The following is a 20,326-nucleotide window of genomic DNA, read 5'->3' on the forward strand; positions in this document are numbered from 1 at the left end:
CCCTGGCTAGACAGAATATTAGGAGACTTGTGAGTTTGCGAACTGCGGGCGAGAACATGTGGAATTCACCCAGGATCTTCCGAGAGCAGGTCGAACCCATTTGCGCTTCGTGTAGTAACTCTTTGAAAATTGCTCTGCTGCTTCTTTTTCCTTTTCTTCCATTTTGTGGTTATCCACTCTCCGTCTATCGAGCTAGGCCACTTTACGTTTGCTGCTTCACTTGCATCCGATTTCTCTCCTTGAGTGTTGCCGTAATCGGGATCAAGCTGGTGCTTCAAGAGTTCAATTGCCGAAGTCCGTGTTTCAAGATCTAGGTCACTCAATTTAGCGCGAATGTGTGGGATGTCCAGAAACAGCGCTTCTATCGGAGGCATTGTTGATAATTTAGGATGGATATCGCTTATAAGTACTGAAACATCATCGTTATGGGCAGGTTTTGGAATATTTGTCATGTTTTTTTGGCCTGGAGTCTCTTTGATGTAATTCCAAATATATCCAGTCACTTGCGCAAGTATTCGGAGAGAGTACAGCACTGCATGAATATTCGCGAGGAAGTGGATATCGTCCCAGTTTATTCTCGTCGGCGCCATTGGAGAAAACTGAGTCGTCGATGGCCAGCCTAAGAGCCGTAAAGCCTGCTCTGGGGTTGGAGTGGCCTTGTCAAGTCTCATTTTCTCTTGCTGAAGGAGGTGGATAGCGAGCGAGTACCATTCCACAAGAGTAGCTCCATTGCGGGGTATGGGGCCTTGTTTGCAGGATGAGATATAGGTGTCCACGAGTTGGAGGAGTTCTGCTGCTTGCTTAACGAGCTCGGATACCTTCAAACTTGCAACCGAGAGAGAAGTGATTCTTCGTCCCTTTCTTGCGCATTCTACCATGTGCGGCGATGTCCCCACGATATTTACTGGTAAGGTCTTGAAGAGCAGGGAATATGCGATTAGTCGAATATTTCCTCCATATGACCATGAAGAATCACGTTGAGGATCTTCCAGGAGAGGAGTAAAATAAATATGTGGTGATTCGTCGAAGTTGCTGACAATCTCTGCTGTTCGTGGATCCATATTTTCGAGATAGTATTGCGGGTGTGCCGTTTCTGGCCGATTCAGAACGAATGGTTTTGCATATGCCATATATTCGTTCTGCAATCTGTGCAACCTCGAAGAGTCCCTTGCGCGTTCTTGAATGTTTGCAAGAGATGCTGAAGAATCAAGGAAGCGCTCAAAACTGAATCTGAGCAAAGACGACACTTTGAGCCTGGCTGCAATGGGGTTCGGGTTGAGAGACAGCGCAGAGATATAAGACTCCCTGTACGAGGGTCTGTGCTTATTTTCGATGCTGTATAGCAACGCGACCCTGCCATTGGATCCGAGGTTGTGAACTGCTAGGTCGGAATCGTTTGTAAGGATGGCCACAATGTGTGCAGACTGTTGAGCGGCAAGAGCGCAGAACATGTCAGCTTCACCCGGGACCACATGAACGCAACCACCCCATTCAGTGTTGCGTAAAGATTCAATCACACTGGCAACCATGAACGGCGGAGCTGGGAGGGTAGACTTCCTCGTCGACATGACGGGAGTATGCCAGAGCATCTTGTCGAAGTCTCCAAGATCAGGTGAAGTAGCAATAGCTGGAAATTCAGAATAGAGCTTGCGGTATGTTTCTAGTTGCTGCCGCAGCTTCTCCATCCGTTCCAGGCGGACATCTCGCTTGGACGTGGGAAGCCCTCCGTCGAAGAAGATATGTTGAATGTGGACGCCATGAGCTTGGAGGTCATTGAGGAGGTGGTGCAGGGCTTGGTTGATTTGGAAGTAAGCTGGTGGCAGAGTGGCGCCCGCCAGGCTATTCAACAGCCGATATGCCAGCAGCTTGTTATAGACCCAGTACACAAGTGAGGGTCCGTCAATGATCAGATCTTTGATAATGGTGACTTCAGCCTGAAGGGAGGCTGGAGGTGGCTTGCCCAAGACAACGTGATCCGCATAAGGAGCGAGATCCTGCGATAGTCGCGGGATTCCCATTGCTCCCAGGGATGTAGCTTCATCACAGAAAGTGATTTAATCAATATGAGGCAGCCACATGTGCAATGCTGTTGCAGACATTGGAAGGACAAAATGATTTGATGGTGAAGGGAATTTTGTTGCACTTAGGGTCTTGAATGGTTCGCCGAATATTGTGCACTTACAACAGGTGTGATCCACCGTGGTGAAATATATTCTTGCCTCCCGCAATCTTTCTTTCAATATTCAGTGGACGTCGACATTGACCAAGAATCATTGCCTCGAAATTCAGTGAAATACTGGGAAGTCGCGAATGCCAATAGCTACACATTCATCTTATTGTCTCCACGGAAAGACGCAAGTTTTGTCATATCCAGCGCACATTCCCTTTCTCTATAGCCTATACACCACCAGCTTAAACTCCATGGACTGGACAGTCACAGCTTCGCTTGTAAGCGAATCGATTCTGCTAAGATCTCAGCCACCATACGAAACGATGGGCACGCTCAGTGAGTACCATTCACTTCAGTTACTGCAGTCACCCCGTGCACTCCATTGACACCATTAATTGTGTCCACCCCGCTCACCAGTTTTTCGGGCATTCCCTTTTCCGCGGCCTGAATTGCAGCAAAGTTCTCATCAAAGACTTCCTCAGCATGTTTCTCGGCGTCATGCATGTGAATCCAGTCCTCACGTGGGAACTGCACGGACTTGGGGTTCTCCTTGACCTTGTCCCAATCCGCCTTGTGCCACATGTCTCGTGTTGTTTCTCCGGTCTTCTGCACTGCCTTCACACGGTCGTACCTGCAGACAAACTCAGTATATGGCTGGAGCATACCTCAATATCACCTACCTGATTCTTTGATACGTCCGGACAGCGTCTGGGACCTGGCCCTTTCCAGCCCGCCTGAGACAAATCGCGAGAGTCACGCCATCTTCCATCGACTGAGTGGCACCCTGAGCGGAAGTCGGCAGGAACGGATGTGCCGAATCCCCTAGCAAGGCGATGCGACCGCCTTTGCTGACCCATGTTGGAAGTGGGTCTCGGTACACCAGTTTCCAGTCGACAAGATAACTTTCTGGCGTTTTCGAAACAATGGTTTTGCAGAGAGGATCCCAACCCTCGAATACCTTGTACACATCCTCTAGCTTACCGGGAAATGACCAGGATTCGTCGATATCTGCCTCGTCCTGTGCGGGGATTAGCGAAGTCAAACTGACGTTGATCTTGCACCTACTCTGTGCGTTAGCACCCAACAGCAGTCACTTCCGTTCTTGATGGTCGAAAAAAGGAAGTGAACATCTTGTCCAATCCAGCCTTGAAATGTATCGCCATTGTCGCAGAAATGCTTCGTCCGAGGGTCGGCGATCATATCGGTATTGGGGAACCTGGAGGAACTCAGCTTCTGCTCGAACCATTTGTTGCCCTCTCCACAACTCACCAGGCGCGAAAGACTGCATAGCCACTGCTCTTCGGCTTGTCGACATATCCTAGGACAAGCTCTCGTGCTTTCGACCTCACACCATCTGATCCAACTACCATGTCGCCGTATATCTGGCAACCATCAGCAACGGTAACCAACTTTCGGCAGGATAATTTGATCATACTCTTTCACCATTCGCAAGTTCAACACCAGCTTTGTCGTCTTCTTCGAAGTACTTCTCAACTCGTTGGCCGAGGTGGATAGGGATCTTCAGATCGTCTCTGGCATAATTGAAGATAACCTCATGCAACTCTCCGCGATGGCCGTTGAAAACTGGAGCGTCGGGGTCCATTGGAGGGGTTGGTTGAGTGATGATGTGCTCACCCGTGTACTTGTGGATTTTGAATCCATGCTTTACGAGGTCGATGCTTAACGTCCTCATTTTCTTAGCTATCGAGCCGTCGACACCCCATCGACGAAAAATCCGACCAGCATTTGAGCCAAATGATATAATGTCCCCTAGAGGCTTGAGAACCGGGAAGGACTCGTATATTTCAACCTGGTGGCCCTGACGATGACATTCTATTGCCGCTGTGAGACCTCCAAAACCTATCTGTTGTCAGAGTTACAGTCCCTGGAATATTACTGGATCTGTTTACCTGCCCCGACGATGATCACCTTGATGCCAGTCTTGGATTTTGCAAAGGGTTCCTCCGCTGCCATGATCATTTTGCCAACCCTTGCGTCGAGTGCTTCTATTCGACCTTCGCTGCAAGACAAAAATCCGGACCTGATATTCACCAATGCTGGATCCGTGAAAAGAAAAAGAGGAGCTCTTGGAAAATCTTTATGGCAGAAAGTCGAAACCCTTTTTGATCAACATATCAGGCCGATATAGCCCCACGACAACCTCGTCAGTCCCTCCTCACGTGTAATGCAAAGCGGATGGTCAGAGTAACCTAGTGACATCGGAGATAGCGCACCTTTTCTCCAACTGAACTGCCGACCCCATGCATTGCACTAAAACGGACAATGGAACACGAGATCCTGGGAGATGATTGGGCCTAGTTTTGCAGTGGATATTCCCCTCCACGCCGAGGATGTACACCCCATCATTTCCCCTTCCGTGCCGCGGCCCAACCGACATGATTCAAGACAATGGTACGTCTGGACTATGTTACCTACTCAGCATTGAATGTCTCTGGAGAATGGACTTTCGCCACAGAAGGTAATTGCATGCTGTCTACCTCTAGCTCCAGCATAGATACAAGCCCACTCTGCTTGTATTTGCTACCTCTGATTGGCGGCTTACAACCTCATTCTAAAACCATGAATTGGTGTTGAGTCGCGCAGGCAAGTCCTTGCAAGTCCTTCTGGCCAAGGTCGAATATTTATCGCCGAACCGGTGGATCATTTCGCCCTTGCATCGACTACTTTGGCGGTCTAGTATACAACCACAGTCTGAAGTGTCCTGTCATCGCTAGGTCACCAGACGTTTATCTTCTCGTCCCGAACTCGTCTCGGTCAAATCGTGCGATCTGTGAAACAGATTGTTAAACGACTCTCCGATATCCCGCCTCGCACGTGAGTTCCTGTTCCCCCCTGAAGTCATAGCCTCCTCAGCCGTATGACTTTCTTGCACTGAGAGTCCATTCCTCCCTATTCCCTACTAGCTTGTCAGGGTTTCTGTACCTGACAGATAGTTGCAGCATCGCTTCAAAATGGCGTCACATCCAGAGTTTGATCAATACACCACGGCGACAGAGGTAGCTCGTGCATTCAGTGACGATATCCGGGGCAAGACAGGTGAGCACGTCTGTATTCCTCCGTCTCCGAATATCTTCGATTGATGATGTCGATGTAGTGGTCATCGTGGGTGTGTCGCCTCAAAGTCTGGGCGAATCAATGACTAGAGCCCTTGCCGCTCATTCACCTTCACTCTTATTGTTGGCTTCTCGAACCAAGGCAAAAATTGAGCGGGTAGTTGCCAAAGTCATAGCCGATCATCCCACGATGCGCCTGGAAATTGTTGAGGTGGACTTGTCATCTTTCGATTCCATTCGCAAGGGCTCCAAGATCATCAATGATTTGGTGGACCGAATCGATATTCTCATCAACAACGCAGCTGTTGTGATGACAACTCATGCGTTCACAAGTGAAGGAATCGAACTTCAGTTCGGAACCAACCACATTGGCCCATTCCTCCTTACAAATCTTCTTATGCCCAAACTTTACAGAGCTGCGCAAACTTCGGCCACGGGATCAACCAGAGTGATCAATGTTACCAGCCAGGGGCATATGATATCTCCTATACGCTTCAGCGACCACAGTTTCCGTAAACTGCCTGAGGAACTTCCTGCCGAGGAGCGACCAATGTCAAGACCTGGTGTGTCGTTTGATCCGCCACCTGGGGAAACTTATGCTCCTTTCGTGGCGTACGCGCAATCAAAGACTGCAAATATCCTCATGTCACTCTATCTCAACCAGCATTTGTCAGGTGCGGGCATACAATCGATTGCCACTCACCCAGGTTCCATTTGGACGGATCTTTCCCGTAACCTGGATGAGAAGCATTTATCCATAATCGAGAAGACAGGGGGATTCTGGAAAGACCTTGATCAGGGCAGTGCAACGACCCTGGTCGCCGCGCTTGACCCAAATCTGGCAGACCCCAAGGTCATCTACCTGAGTGACTGCCAGGTAGCAAAACCCGCAGGTTGGGCAAGGGATGGTAGAGCAGCTGAGCGACTTTGGAAACTCAGCGAAGATATCGTTGGACAGAAGTTTGACCTGGCCGCAACATGCCGACTTTGATGCAGTCTGCCAGCCTAGTCCTCTGCTCATGCTCATGGGCGATTATCAGATCCTTCACGTCTGGTGGATAGCGATCAGGGAATGTTGACGGTGTCTCGGCAGACCTCCAATACGATCCAGGAGATTTAAACTTTCATTGCACTCTATTCATCATTCGCTCACGACCGGTGAGGGTTGGCGCTGCAATCGTTAACTGCGGCAAATAGCACGGCCCCGTAAATCAGTATTTCGAGCTTACCGTGTCCTTGTATAGGCACATTCCGTCTGCCAGCGGGCCGTTATCGAAACGGAATGCTGACACGCTGACAGTGCACAAAGGAGATTAGAGAAGTCGATGATCGGCTCTATCATCGATGTGACCGTTCTGTTCTTTCTTCAATTGAACAATTTTTCTAACCAGGTAATTTGTTGTTCCTACCTTCCTTTTTACGATTGCATGTCTTGAACCATTGAAGAATACCTGTGACCATTAACCTGCCCAAGGCTAGAATTATACAAGAACAATCACTTGCACAAAGTGGTCTTCTTGTCATTGATTCAAATTCATCACGAAAGATGTGATATTGAGACAGGCCAAATAGGTCTGAGCCTTGCCACCAGGAGCCCTACTAACGTTGGTTTCCGGACTCGTGGAACGGTGCCTCCTCACCATATCGCAGTCGACTTCATTGAAGACGAGCCACTAACAGCATGCAATCGTATCTGCAAATGCTGCACTTCCAGCGCATGACTCGGTCCCATGGCGTGGGCAGCGATGCTGAAAAGAGCTCAGAAGAGGTAAGATCGTGATCTGTTTGCTTCTTCCATGTGGTAACAAGAGACTCCCAGACCGCTCCAACCGGGACAAACACGCCGTAGAAATGGACAGCGGCGACATTCGAAGGCGAGAATGGCTTTGCGAATCCGCAAAATTGGCCTACCTCGAAGAAGGCCGGCATTATGATTATAATATCACTCATCGCATTCAATGTGGGCTTTGGATCGTCCATCGACCGAGCAGTCCTCCCGCAAGCTTCGAGTCATTTTGCTATCAGCCAGATGATCGAATATTTGGCAACGACACTCTATCTAGTCAGTCTCGGATGTGAAGCACCTTTCCCTGGTCCCTTGCCCAAGGAAACGTGGGCGCAATCCTGTCTATCTGCTGACCTTTGCGTTATACTGCTGCTTGATTCTGGGTGCGGCACTCGCTTCAAAAATCGGAACAGAGCTAACCTTTCGATTCCTTGCAGGTACCAGTGGTTCGACTCCATTCACAGCTGCAGGTGGAACCCCTGACTGATGTCTTTGATCATGATATTCGGGGCAAGATCTTTCCGCTTTTTGCATGCATTGGTTTTCTGGGTCCAATGTTTGGCCCTGTTGTTGGAGGATATGTTGGACCAGCAGACATGAATTGGAGATGTATAGAGTGGTTCACCTTTTTCATATCTTGGGGAGTTCTGCCCCTCATGGTGCTCTTCCTCCCTGAGACCCACGCGAGGAGATTCTTCGCTGGAAGGTGCAAGCCTTACGAGCACGCAACGACAGCGACATTCCGGTTCCCCCAAAACTCCCTTGCGACGTAGGCTCGCCTTGGCTTTATCACGACCGTGCATCATCCTTTTCACAGAGCCCGTCATCGCCGTCTTCACGGCTTACCTGTCGCTGGTTTACAGCATTTCGTTTTGCGTCTTTTCCAACGTCCAGGACATCTTTGGACAGACATGCGGATCTGCTCACGGCAACACGCGCCTCATGTTTCTAAGCATCCCGGTCGGGCTGACTACCTGTACGCTTTTCGCTCCTCTGGTATGCTGATCATCAAAGAGAACGAGCATGCTGTGGCACGATGAAATGGCCATGCGGTCCAGAAGTCATGCTTTGGTGGGCGGTGATCGGAGGGCCGCTTTTGCCCACGTCAGTCTTTTGGATGGCTTGGTCATCCTGCTGCTCAGTCTCGTACTGGTCTCCAGTGATAAGGTTCGACGTGCGTCTCCCTTGTGTCCCCCTTACCCGTGAAGCATTTCTTGCTAACCTTCGTAGTGCTGCTTTCTTTGGGTTCAGCATGCTCTGCTTGTTCATCTCAACCTATGCGTACATAATGCAGAGGTTCACGAAGGTCGCAGCATGGGCCCTGGTTTCAAACACATTCGTCTGATATGTCGTCGTTGGGGTTTGGGTCGCTCTATCGATTCCCTTGTTTGGAAATTTCGGCGTGCAACGTGTCTTGACCATTTTTGCTGCCGTCTCCTGTGCTTTCACCCTGGTGCCGTTCTTTCTTTACTTTCACGTCTACAGAGCAAGAAAAAAAGTATAAGCCGACAACATTGGCCATTGAACTGCAATCAAATCCGTCATGAATCGCCGTCTTGCGTTTGCCGATGGAGGATCCTTGGGGCAAGCTGATTTGTCAGTTGAACGGTGTCTTGGTTTATTGAGGTTTACAGGGCCTAGGGACTTCATGGGAGGTGGGTAGTTGCGGAGCCTTTTCCTGGTCATATTGATTTCTAGAACTGGGTTTTTGTATTGGATTCAATGGACTCGGTGTTTGCTGACCAAATTTCCTTTTGAGAGATATGAAATCGTCCCGAGTCTTCAGCTTGAAAGCTACGAACGCTCCAGACTGCAACAGCCTCGAGCGAAGAATCTGATCCCTCCACGCACGAGGTCGATCCCCCTTAATCTGGTATCTTGTGCTCTGCAGCTTCCAACCCGTCCCTCCATCTATATCGGCTACCAACATGCTCATCCGGCAGACCCTTTTGGCCTTCGAGTCCGTAGAAGTTCTCGCGATACGTGCCACCCGGCACAGCGTAGTCGTCCCAGAAGAGGCCCCTGGCCTGCAGCTCTGGGACAAGGAGCTCAACGACATCTTCGAAGCTGGCGGGAAACACGGAGTAGGCGATGTTGAAGCCGTCGACGTCGGCGACGTCGACCCACGCCTGCAAGCTGTCGGCAACCTGGGCGGGCGTGCCGACCAGCACGGGCCCGTTGCCGCCGATGCTGACGTGCTCGGCGATGGTCTGCCGTGTCCACTTGCCAGCGCCAGGGCTGAAGCGCGCGTAGCTCTCCACGGTCGCGCGGACGGCGTTGCTCTCGACGTAGCGCAGCTCCTGGTCGTCGTCGTACTGCGACAGGTCGATGCCCGTCCAGCCGCCGAACAGGGCCAGCGCGCCCTCTAGGTCGGCGTACCGCTTGTAGTCGGCGTACTTGGCGCGGGCCTCGTCCTCGGTCTTGCCCAGGATGGGCGTCACGAGCGCGAGAACCTTGATGCTCTTTGGATCACGCCTGAATTTCTCCCCGGCCAGCCTCCGCACGTCCGCGATGCTCGCTTTGCACGCCTCGGGCGCGTGCGCAGACACAAAAATAGCCTCGGCGTGCTGCGCGGCGAACTCCTTGCCCTTGGCGCTGGTGCCGGCTTGCAGCAGGAGCGGCGTGCGCTGCGGCGACGGCGCGCAGATATGCGGTCCCGGCACGGTGAAGAACTTCCCCGCGTGGTCGATCTGCCGCACAAGCGCAGGGTCCGTGTACACGCCGGCCTTGCGGTCCAGTTTCACGGCGTCGTCGCGCCACGACGACTCGAACAGCTTGTACATGACTTTGATGTACTCTTCGGCCATGGCGTAGCGGTCGTCGTGCTGTGGCTGTGCGACCAGGCCCATGTTTCGAGCCGCGGAGTCGAGGTACGACGTCACGATGTTCCAGCCCAGGCGGCCGTTGGTCAGGTGGTCCAGCGTCGACAGACGGCGGGCGAGGTGGTACGGCTGCTCATACGTTGTCGAGACCGTCACGCCAAAGCCGATGGATTTCGTCACCGCGGCCATGGCGGGGATCGAGGCCAGAGGCTCATGGACTGGCCACTGTGCGCCCGAACGGATGGCTGGGTCGAGGGACTGCGAATACACGTCGTAGCCGCCGAGTACGTCGGCGATGAAGATGCCGTGGATCTTGCCGCGCTCGAGAAGCTGAGCGAGGCTTGTCCAATGTGACAGTGTATTGAATTCGTGTGACTTGTCCGTGGGGTGCTTCCACAACCCAGGAGACTGATGTCCCGAGCATGTTTCGACAAAGGCGTTCAGGATCAATTGCTTCTTCTTGACAGGGCGTGGCCCAATGTTCACTTCTGGCGTGCCGTTCGTTGATGACATGGTGTTGGGCTTTGGCGAGATCTCACAGCGTGATCTCACAGGACGTTAAAAGACGTGCGCAATGTCCTAGCCTTGCTGCTCTCTGCACTTAGTGGGCATGGCAATGTATGTTTGTTTTGTACAGCCACCGACAATTAGTTTTTCTCTCTCTTTTCGATGCTGATGTCCAAGAACACTCACGCTGATGTCCGTCTTACCATCAGGGCTTGACCTTTGGCGGGAAAAGGATACAATGCTAAAGAGTATCTAGAAGAGGTTAGCGAATGGTGCAATCTGCTCCATATATCACGAAGTTGCTTCCTCGTCGCGCTTGTGGCTCCACATTTGACCAGAGCACTCACTGCAACTCCCTCTCGCACAAAGATAGTAGACGCTGCTCCGACGAGGAAGAAAATGCTCCCTTCGGGACGTTATCGACCATTCGTGTCCGTCTACCACTTCCACCAGGTGGATACTGCTGGTGTTGGTACCTGGATCTTCCGTCTTACGCTTTGGGACCTGCAGCCAGGATTCGCATTATCGTGATTGCGAGGATGTGTCTTTCTCACTCGCTTCTGGTCCATGGCGTGCTCTTCGCGCGTCTGACGTCTTTCAGGACTCCATTCCGTTCACAAAGTTTGACGACTCGTCCCAGTATGATTTTGTTGGATAAGGGGAAAAAAAAAAATAAAAAAGGTCAGAGTGTGGCCGGAAATCGTGCGAGAAAGGGTTGAAATCTCAAGCTTCTACAACAAGGCTGTCGCAACACACCTGCTCTGGCGGATTCGAATGATCTGTTTCCTTCCAGCCAACTTGGTTGTCAGACTTCCAGCCAAACAAGCAAACCCGGAGCCTGGCTCTCTCTTCGGATCAATTAGTAACCAATGTCTCGCTCAGCGTCAGTCACGACAAAGCATCCAGAGCTCCAAGATGTCCGGGAATCATCTGTGCAGAAGCATCCAGGTCAGTCTGTCCACGCGCAGGCAAAGGAGGCATGTCTAAACAACTCATAGTCCGCTGGCACCGCTCGACCTTCTACAATGCCACAGTCCTTGGTCTCTGCAATTTTGCAGCACCGGGTATCTGGGGAGCGATGAACTCTCTCGGAGCCGGCGGAGAGGAGAAACCCTATCTTGTCAACGCCGCCAATGCGCTGACCTTTTGCCTCATGGTGGTATCCTGTTTCTTCTCCCCCGTCCTCACAAAGTACATTGGCATCAAGGGCGCTCTCATCTTCGGCACTCTGGGTTACGCCCCCTATGCGGCAGGCCTCTACACCAACAACCGTTTCGGCACGGAATGGTTGGTGCTCTTTGGAGCGGCGCTTTGTGGCATCTCGGCCGGCGTGTTTTGGGCAGCGGAGGCCGCTATTGCTTTGGCGTACCCTGAGCCATATAACCGCGGCAAGGTTCTAGGATACTGGCTCACATACCGGCTCGGTGGACAGATTCTGGGCGGCGCCATCAACCTGGGCATCAATGCGCATCGCAACGAGGCGGGCAAAGTCAGTTACACGGTTTATCTGGTCTTCATCGCGCTGCAGGCGACGGGCCCGTTTGTGGCAGCGTTGCTGAATCGACCCGACAAAGTCGAGCGGACCGACGGTCTCAAGGTCGAATTGGAGATTCTTGAACATCCCTGGCGCGAGCTCAAGGCCACAACAAGAACGTTCTTCACCAAAAAATACCTACTGCTTCTTCTGTTCATCGGCCAAGCCGTGTACGCAGAGGCTGTTTTCTTCACGTACCTCTCGTTGTGGTTCAGTGTCAGGGCCCGTGCACTCGGCTCGTTTTTGTCTGGCATCATTGCTGTGACATGCGGTAATGTTCTCGGTCATTACCTTGATCGTACCAAGGTGTCAGTGAAGTTCAGGTCGAGATCTGCATTCCTCACGATCGTTGCTCTGCAAGGGGGATGGTGGATTTGGGCAACAATTCTCGTAACGAAATTCCGCCACACCAGGCCGTCGTACGACTGGACGAGCAGCGGCTTCGGTCACGCCTTCGTTCCGTACTTGTTCCTGACCACAGGCTTCCAGCTGAACTACTTGTTCTGCTATTTCATGATGGCGCAATTGGCCACAACGCCAGTCGATATCATTCGCTACGCGGCGTTGCTTCGTGGGTAAGAGCAGCTTAGCGCCCTTGTTTCGTTTCGTTTTGTTTCTATTTCGGGCCGACAAAAGCTGACGAATGCAGCACCGAGTCCGCGTGGCAAGCTGTCAGTTACGGGCTGAATTCAATCAAGATCTTTGCTGAAGTGGGAGGTGTGTATATCAACTTTGGGTTATGGGCGGCGGCTTTGTTTCCAACGTGGCTGGTGGTGAGGCACTTTGGCAACGATGCCATTGCTTCCGCAGCTGAAGTAGATGAAGGATCGTCGAATTCCGAAAGCGCGTCGGCCGACAAGGATGTCGAGGGGCCTGTGGAGAAAAAGGTTTGAAAAAGTGCACGCTCATGGGCACTGTCTGGCGTGTGGGCAGCAATGCCAGCCGGCGCCAAAGGCTGGCCGTTGTCTTTCATGCCGTCGATCAGTCTCGAGATAATCGAACAAAAGCTAGATCTTGCCAACCAGGACCACTTCCGCTTTTGTCTTTACCACCAACTCCAACAAGTGATGCAGTCTTCTCCCTCCCGGCCCATTCGCTCGGTATGATATTTCACACGGTCCAGCTGCACCCCTGACAAGGAGCTGGCCTCCACAGTGCCCGTGTCTCTTTGCTCATCCTGTCACGGACTTTCCCCTACCACCAGAGGGATAAGTCATTGTCGAGTCTGTAGTCCGTGCGGGATCTCAAATATCATGATGCCATCTTCTCAGCCCAACCCTCGCGTGGCCGAAACCGCCGCGGTTGGCTTTGAAGTAGTACGGGACAAAATTCAACCTGGGAATGATTGTCTGGCTGAACTTTGCCGCTCCGTTACATTCAACGCCAGGGTAGGCATGAATGCTGTTCTTCGTGAGCATGCTAACGCCCTTGGTGGCTGTGAGTGCCACGTATGTATCTCCTGTGGTGTCGTCGGTCACAGTCTTCTCGTCGAATGAGCATGCAGCGTCGAGCAAAATGCTTTTGAAGTGGTCCAGCACCCAAGGGTTGTCAACATCCTCAACGCAATACACAATTGGGCCGCGAACCACTGCTAGAGTATCTTGGTTGGTAAAAGGATGCGGGGCGACGAGGCGAGGCGAGATGTCGATGTCCAAAGTAAAGGACCGGTTAACAGACAACCACGTGGCGGGCAAAATTAGGTATCCTTTCTCTTCGCTATTGGGCGGCGGCCTTGGAATCATCTGATTACAGCTTGTTAGGCATTTGACTTTTGGTTCATGTTAGAGATAGTGATCTGGTGGTGGCTTACCGTCCACTCTTTGGCCCATCCTGGTATCCTAAGAGCCAGACTGACGGTGATCCGCAACGCCTGCGTTTCAAGATTGAAATCGACCCTCCCGCTCCACGGCCAATCGGTCTTTTGAATCAACGTTGCACGCTGATCGTCGCACTTGAACTCAGTGGAACTTGAGATGTACAAGTGGACACTGAGTCGTTCCTGTTCTCCTGTTGTTCGTGTGTAGATGTAGCCCCCAATTTGACCAAGTAGTCGAAGAATGTTCGGCGGGCAGCAAGCACATTTAAACCATTCCTCTCGTTTTGAGAGGTCCTCGTCGCTGGAAGCTAGCTGATTGACGTACGTGAACTTGGTGCCGTCATAGGACATGGCTGTCAGCACGGCGTTGTAGAGCGACAATTCCATAATGTCGCTGAATCGACGGTCGAGATCGTATTGTAGAATTCGTTCGGCGAGCATCATGACGCCGATGGCCGCGCAGGTCTCAGCGTAGCAGCCTCCCTCGTCAGTGCCCTGCGGAAGGAAGTAGTTCGGACCAAAGCCCTCCCATTGCTTTATCGCGCCGATTCCTCCGGTCACGTACATCTTACATGTTACCATGTTGTCCCATAGTCTGTATATGGCATCTTTTAGGCGACCGTCGGAGGTTTGGTCCAAGCGTACCAAGTCTGCGGCTGCCGAGAGGAGGTACATGGCGCGCACAGAATGCCCTTTGATAGTCTGTTGTTCCACAAGGGGCTTGTGGGCTTGATAGTACCATAGAGCATCCGCCTCGCCCCAGTACGGCATTCTCACGCCCGGTTCCTCGCCTCTTTGCCTTGCTTCGAAATGATAATAGTGACAGCCATCGACGCCGTTCGGGTTCCCTCTCTCAGTGATGAAAAACTTTGCCAGCTCAAGGTGCGCAGGATTCTGTGTACGATGGTATAGTCGAAGAAGAGCGAGCTCGACCTCAGAGTGGCCTGGATAGCCAGGGGTTTGATTCGTTTTGGGTCCAAACTTCCCGCACAAAAATTGGACGTACTTTAGTATCGGACCAAGAAGATCATCATTTCGGTAGAGTTGATGGTGAGCGAGGGCTGCCTCGATGAGATGGCCGGCGTTGTAGAGTTCGTGAAAATCCCGTAGATTGGTGAACCGCTCTCCAGGCTTGACGACTGTATAATGGATGTTGATATAACCATCCTTAAGCTGAGCACCGCGAATCATGTTGACTAGCTCCTTAACAGCCGCGTCGATTTTTGGGTCTTCATGTTCATGAAGAAAATAACACGCTCCTTCGATCCATTTGGCAATATCAGAGTCCCTGCACACACACCCGAGGTTATTATTTCCTTTATTCTCAGTGAAATTTGGATGAGCCGGAATTACCAGAAGAGGTGATTTGGTATCGGCCATACATCAGGAGGATCTTCGTAGGAAGAATGCCAATGCAGGTCGAACGCATCGTATCTGCCTGTCTTTTTCAACATTTCGAGTTGGTAAGAGAGAGTCTTGGAGCCAGCCACGCCACGCCGTCGAGATATCAGAGACTCTTGCACCAGACGGGTCGTGAGAAACGTCTCTTGAGGATAGGCCATGATTGTCGAAGACTATTGAGCAAAGGTTGTTGGTAGTTTGGAGCTGGACGCTGTCGAGATGCGTGCAGGCATAGGCCAAAGAACGAGGATATGCGACTGTGCTTACCCGCCACTACAAGATTTTATCCCCTTACCCTGTTCCGTGGTCATTTATTCATTTTCTTCCCTAAAACCTGGACAGCCTTCCTCGCATAGAAAATTCCGACGGAGGGAACCCTTGCAAAACAAACACAACTGCTATTGAACAGGCTTAGCCTATATTAGCTTAGCACATCTTGGCATTCACATGGCTTGTATCCATCTCCAACTTTAACGCCACCTTCTCGCAGCGCCTTATTGGTGGCTTTGCTTCTGGCCTTCTTCTGCCACCCACCAAGTGCCAGGTTCGTTTGCCCGATCTGCATCCACCGGTGTTTTACTCCAAGTATGTGGAGATCCGTCCACAGGAGACCCTCGAACAGGAAGGAGGAACACCGGAGTCTAGCTTGGTTTGCTTGGTCCAGAGCCCAGACCCCCGTCCCTCTGGAGCACATTCCCAGAACCCAGATCGACATCCGCCTTTTGACCCCATGAAGCAGGTTCTATTCACCCCCAGGAGCCAGCTGTATAAAGCAATGTATTTGTGCCTGTGCAAGAAAGGTTTTCGAGAAACCAGCACCTCCTTATCCAACAGCAAAAGCCTGAAAGCACGACAAGATGGCAAAAAGCGACTGGTACATTTACTGGATATGCGCGGTAGCATCGCTCGCGAACATTTTCCAAGGGTTTGACTCAGGCATTTACTCCATCATCATATCGGACAAAAAGTTTGGTGGTTACTTCCATCTCTCTAGTGCACGAGAAGGAGTCGTGGCTAGTATGATCAGCTTGGGCAATGTCATCGGCAACCTCTTCGTCTCTTGGTGGTTCATCTGGTATGTTGGACGTCGATTTGCCTTTGTTCTCGGTACCATCATCCTTCTGGTCGGGGTTGGCCTCCAAGCCGGCGCCCGAGACTTCGCCATGGTCGTTGTTGGCAGAATTGTGGCTGGAATTGGCACTGCCATCATCGGGACCAACCTTGCTGCATACCAGGCCGAAGTTTCCTCGCCACAAATTCGAGGTCGAGTCGTCTCCTTCGTTCAACTTTCATACCAAGTTGGTGTCCTCGTTGCGTACTGCGTTGGCCTCGGGACCGTCAAGATATCCGGCAACAACTCGTGGAGAGTTGCGACTGCTCTCCAAGTTGTTCCTGGGGTTGTCTTGGTAGCAGCCTCCTTCACCATCCCAGAATCTCCTCGATGGTTGATTGAGCGCCACCCCGAGAAGCCGGAAGCAGCTTTACGGGAACTCGCCAGAATCCGCAGACTGCCCGTCGACAATGACCGCGTCAAGCACGAATACGCCGAGTTGGTCGCCGCTCGCGACTATCGCCTAGAGAACGAAAACAGCCAAACCTGGTCATCCTTCCTTCGCTCCTTCCCAGTCTGGAAACGAATTGCATATGGGATGACCACCATGGCTCTCGGTCAACTCTCCGGGGTCGGCGCATTGATGATCTACGGTATCCTCATCTTTGAAGGTCTTGGTTTCTCCTCTGGGACCATGTCGTTGCTCCTCAACGTCGTCTCTGGTGTCTTGTGTCTCGCAGCCACCGGAATCACAACCGGAGGGGTTGACAAATGGGGTCGTAGGATCACTCTGCTCGCTGGTTCTGCCACCATGATTCTCAGCTATATCATCATTGGCGCACTGTCAGATGCATACCCTACGGCAACCAACTTCAACCGTGGTGCCGCGATTGCTTGTGTCGTCTTCATCTATGTTATTATGATGGCGTACAGTGGTGCAATGGGGCCAGTCGCCTGGATCTACGCCAGCGAGATCTTCCCAACTCACCTCCGAGACAAAGGTGTGAATGTCAGTCAGGCAGGACAGCAGATCACGACTCTTTGGATTAATCAGGCTTGGCCAGTCATGTTTGGCAATGTTGGTCACAACGCGTACTGGATCCTTGTTGGTATTAATCTCCTTGGCTTCATCGTGGTCTTCTTCTTCTGGCCAGAGACAAAGGGAATCAGCCTTGAGCACATGGATCGTCTGTTTGGGGAAGTTGACAAGGTCGAGGCACAGATCCGCGCCCGAGGGCTGTCGATGGTGGAAGATGTGCTTCACGGCGATGAGGAGAAGGGGGCCACAGTGTTACAGGAGAATGTCGACCGAAAGTGATGGTCAGTTGGAGGTGTGTAGAAATTTTGACTGGATCCCGCAATATAGTTGACTTCCCTGCCGTATTATGTCGTCATGCGAGAAATATGACAAGTCATGATGCGACCCTCGTTACTGCCGTATGTTTATGTTTAATCGGACCCACTGCCGTCAAAATCTATGCAGCCAACCGAAGGTGCACAGTGACGCTACCTTTCCCCCCACCGCACAGCATTTTTGATCTATATAAAAATTTCCTCAAATAATTCGACCAATCAGAACCGATTCCTCATGCTTCGGTTCTGGCTGTACAACTACTCGGAACTTGGTCCCTTAGATCAGTTGGTTAGATCGTCGTGCTAATAACGCGAAGGTCGCGAGTTCGATCCTCGTAGGGACCAACCTTTTGTTTTGATTTCCCCCACCACCTTTTTTTTTCCGTTTCCCTCCAGCAATTTTTGCTAGGCGCTTTTCGCTTTGGTTTCTTAGGGGGTGAGTTAACAGATATCAACGGTAGAAAATCTTCACGAGATAGGAAGATGAACTATGTGTATGTATACGGGGCATATGCATCTTTGGGAGGCGGTGATGCTCCACCAAATCAAGACTTGATGGTGATGCATGATGCATATAGCTCATCTAGATAGGAAGACTCGCTGAAGCTCAATGCCAAGTACATACAAAGATGGATGACAAGGGGCTCAGGCCTCCTGCTCACTGAGCTCAGCTCAGGCACTCCAATCCCCATTCTGCTTCAGGCTCGACTTGACGCCAGCTTTCATGCGCGCGGTCTCCGATGCCAGCGACCACGGCACGTAGACGTGCCCGGGAGGCAGGTTCGTGTTGCCGAAAGGCTTTCCCTCTTGCAGGTGCGCCAAACAGGCTGCGTAATTATCGCGGGCGTACGCTTCGGGATCGTGGTTCCATACCCATCGCCCAATCTTGAAGAAGCCAACGGTGACTTCCTTGGCATTCTCCCCGATAGCCGCGACGTCGACGTGGTGGAGTTCCTCCCTGTTCAGAAAGCCTGTCTGCTGCAGAACGCTTACTCTCTGAAACCTATGGCAAAAATGTTTCCACTCAGCAATGTCATCGGAGGAACAGTAACAAATCATCTTGAAGCATACCTTAGCTTGTTGTGCACTTTGGTCGCCCAACCAGCGTTCTGCTTGCCGCCGATGCGCAAACATTCGGCCAGAGACACGCCGTCTTCGAGAGCCTGGACTGCACCGTTACCGGCAGTGGGGAAGAAGGCGTGTGCCGCATCGCCGAGGCGCAGAAGACGTCCACTTTCCGAAGTCCACTGCTCAGTGCCATCACGCCACCTCAACTTCCAATCGACGACCTGGTTTGGTGTTTGCCGAACGAAATCGAGAACGGCTGGATCCCAATTATCACTTGACCTTTCGATCAGGGGGATGATAGCGTCCGAATCCTTAAGGTTTCCCCAGGACTCGGCCGTCTCTCCGTCGTCCTGGAAATGGCCAGAAGTCAGCCATCAAGATCACTCAAGCCAGTGCTTGCGGCAAGACACGCACTGCATGAGTGAAACACCACGCCACCCAGTCTCGCGTCAAAAACAGGATCAAGTGCACATCATCTGCCACGTAGGTGCGGAATTCGGGCTGAAGGTCAATGTTCTTCATCAGCGTCGCTGCTGGCGAGTTTGGCTTGAGCGTACTGGCAGGGAAAGCCACTCGCGCAACCGCATAACCACTGTCTTGCACGGCGACATCCGGACCGGTGTTGAACCCTTCGATAGAGGATCCAATTCCATACGCGCCAATGCAGAGATCGCCGGTGAATGTCTCTCCCGAAGCAGTGGTTACGATGACTTGGTCGCCTCTTTCGTTGACGCTGACAACCTTTCGTCCAAACTGAACCGAAACACCCAACCTCTCAAGCTGGTCCAGTTGCATCTGAGCGTAGACCGGCCGCCGCTTGAGGAACGATACCGTCACGTCAGATGCAGCGTGAGCCCCTGCTCGGCGCCATTCCGGATATGTCGAGTATATGGGCACACCGGAAGGAGTGTAAACGTGGACAGAGCAATCATAAATACACTTGTGGTAGTCCACATGCATGCTAGGGTAGTCCTTCAGCGTGGTCAATGCTGACGGGGTAATGGTGAAATAGTCGCCTAGCGTGGTATGCTGTCAAACACTGAAGTGGTACTGGGTATACAAAGGAGTAAGTCAAGCATACCTAATGGAGAGAGCTTTTCTGCTCGTTCGAGGACCACGACCTCGCAGCCTTTCCGCCAACACTCCAATGCGGCGCCTAATCCTCCAACACCTGCTCCGATTACAATGATCTTGATCCCATTGCTAGGAAGTCTGTGGACGCCGTCCACAACAGTCCCGGTAGTCGTCTCCCCGGATATCATCTTTGCTCGTGGTTCTGCAAAATGGCTGTTGTTCAGAAGTTGCTTGTCTCGGTCGCTGAATGTCGAGATTTATCACTAGAGGATGGAAATTTATACGAGTTAATGTGATATACGACCTCCTCTGGGGTGAACCCTTTATTCCCGCCGGGGCAGCGATCCAAGATGGACAACAGCTGACAGGGCTTGTGGCTCTGGAGAGGAAGAAGATGATGTGGGACATTTTGAGGCTGGAACTGGCCCTGCGTCGCACTATACAGACAGTGCTCTGCCCCTCAAAGACATTTGAAAAATAAAGTTGAGGCTAGCGAAGCTTTGGCGCGAGAAATCGAAGCTAGGAGAGCTCCACCAAAGAACGGCATATGATGTTCTGAAAGTCTGGGGTGGCGCCGAGCTGTTTCTTGGTCAATGTTGCCTCTCAGACAAGAAAGGGTCGCTGAAGATCCTGGCAAGAGAACGAATCGTACCTTGAGAATCCCTGCAAG

At 51.8% G+C, this 20,326-nt stretch overlaps 8 protein-coding genes and 1 non-coding gene across 9 annotated transcripts; 4 read left to right on the forward strand and 5 right to left on the reverse strand.

The window, feature by feature from the left end:
- Positions 1 to 65: 65 nt before the first annotated feature.
- On the reverse strand, positions 66 to 2,018 carry Z519_04038 (uncharacterized protein; the record flags this gene model as incomplete). Its single annotated transcript, XM_016761785.1, has 1 exon — positions 66 to 2,018. The coding sequence occupies one exon, from the start codon at positions 2,016 to 2,018 to the stop codon at positions 66 to 68; it is 1,953 nt and encodes a 650-aa protein (XP_016622123.1).
- A 485-nt stretch (positions 2,019 to 2,503) lies between these two features.
- Positions 2,504 to 4,144, reverse strand: Z519_04039 (uncharacterized protein; the record flags this gene model as incomplete). Its single annotated transcript, XM_016761786.1, has 6 exons — positions 2,504 to 2,801; positions 2,851 to 3,188; positions 3,236 to 3,386; positions 3,440 to 3,552; positions 3,606 to 4,030; positions 4,081 to 4,144. 6 exons carry the CDS (start codon positions 4,142 to 4,144, stop codon positions 2,504 to 2,506), a joined length of 1,389 nt encoding a protein of 462 aa, XP_016622124.1.
- A 998-nt stretch (positions 4,145 to 5,142) lies between these two features.
- Z519_04040 (uncharacterized protein) lies at positions 5,143 to 6,235 on the forward strand (the record flags this gene model as incomplete). The annotated part of the gene is made up of 2 exons (XM_016761787.1): positions 5,143 to 5,227; positions 5,286 to 6,235. The coding sequence occupies 2 exons, from the start codon at positions 5,143 to 5,145 to the stop codon at positions 6,233 to 6,235; spliced, it is 1,035 nt and encodes a 344-aa protein (XP_016622125.1).
- A 2,660-nt stretch (positions 6,236 to 8,895) lies between these two features.
- Positions 8,896 to 10,365, reverse strand: Z519_04041 (uncharacterized protein; the record flags this gene model as incomplete). The annotated part of the gene is made up of 1 exon (XM_016761788.1): positions 8,896 to 10,365. One exon carries the CDS (start codon positions 10,363 to 10,365, stop codon positions 8,896 to 8,898), a length of 1,470 nt encoding a protein of 489 aa, XP_016622126.1.
- A 973-nt stretch (positions 10,366 to 11,338) lies between these two features.
- Positions 11,339 to 12,786, forward strand: Z519_04042 (uncharacterized protein; the record flags this gene model as incomplete). Its single annotated transcript, XM_016761789.1, has 2 exons — positions 11,339 to 12,468; positions 12,543 to 12,786. 2 exons carry the CDS (start codon positions 11,339 to 11,341, stop codon positions 12,784 to 12,786), a joined length of 1,374 nt encoding a protein of 457 aa, XP_016622127.1.
- A 351-nt stretch (positions 12,787 to 13,137) lies between these two features.
- Z519_04043 (uncharacterized protein) lies at positions 13,138 to 15,271 on the reverse strand (the record flags this gene model as incomplete). Its single annotated transcript, XM_016761790.1, has 3 exons — positions 13,138 to 13,635; positions 13,704 to 14,997; positions 15,063 to 15,271. The coding sequence occupies 3 exons, from the start codon at positions 15,269 to 15,271 to the stop codon at positions 13,138 to 13,140; spliced, it is 2,001 nt and encodes a 666-aa protein (XP_016622128.1).
- A 696-nt stretch (positions 15,272 to 15,967) lies between these two features.
- On the forward strand, positions 15,968 to 17,479 carry Z519_04044 (uncharacterized protein; the record flags this gene model as incomplete). Its single annotated transcript, XM_016761791.1, has 1 exon — positions 15,968 to 17,479. One exon carries the CDS (start codon positions 15,968 to 15,970, stop codon positions 17,477 to 17,479), a length of 1,512 nt encoding a protein of 503 aa, XP_016622129.1.
- A 306-nt stretch (positions 17,480 to 17,785) lies between these two features.
- Positions 17,786 to 17,859, forward strand: Z519_04045. Its single transcript has one exon. It is a non-coding gene; the product is annotated as a tRNA-Ile (tRNA).
- Positions 17,860 to 18,186: 327 nt separating this feature from the next.
- On the reverse strand, positions 18,187 to 19,844 carry Z519_04046 (uncharacterized protein; the record flags this gene model as incomplete). The annotated part of the gene is made up of 4 exons (XM_016761792.1): positions 18,187 to 18,517; positions 18,586 to 18,932; positions 18,997 to 19,598; positions 19,664 to 19,844. The coding sequence occupies 4 exons, from the start codon at positions 19,842 to 19,844 to the stop codon at positions 18,187 to 18,189; spliced, it is 1,461 nt and encodes a 486-aa protein (XP_016622130.1).
- Positions 19,845 to 20,326: the final 482 nt, after the last annotated feature.

The sequence above is a fragment of the Cladophialophora bantiana genome (assembly GCF_000835475.1).
Source record: "Cladophialophora bantiana CBS 173.52 unplaced genomic scaffold supercont1.5, whole genome shotgun sequence".
NCBI lineage: Eukaryota > Fungi > Ascomycota > Eurotiomycetes > Chaetothyriales > Herpotrichiellaceae > Cladophialophora > Cladophialophora bantiana.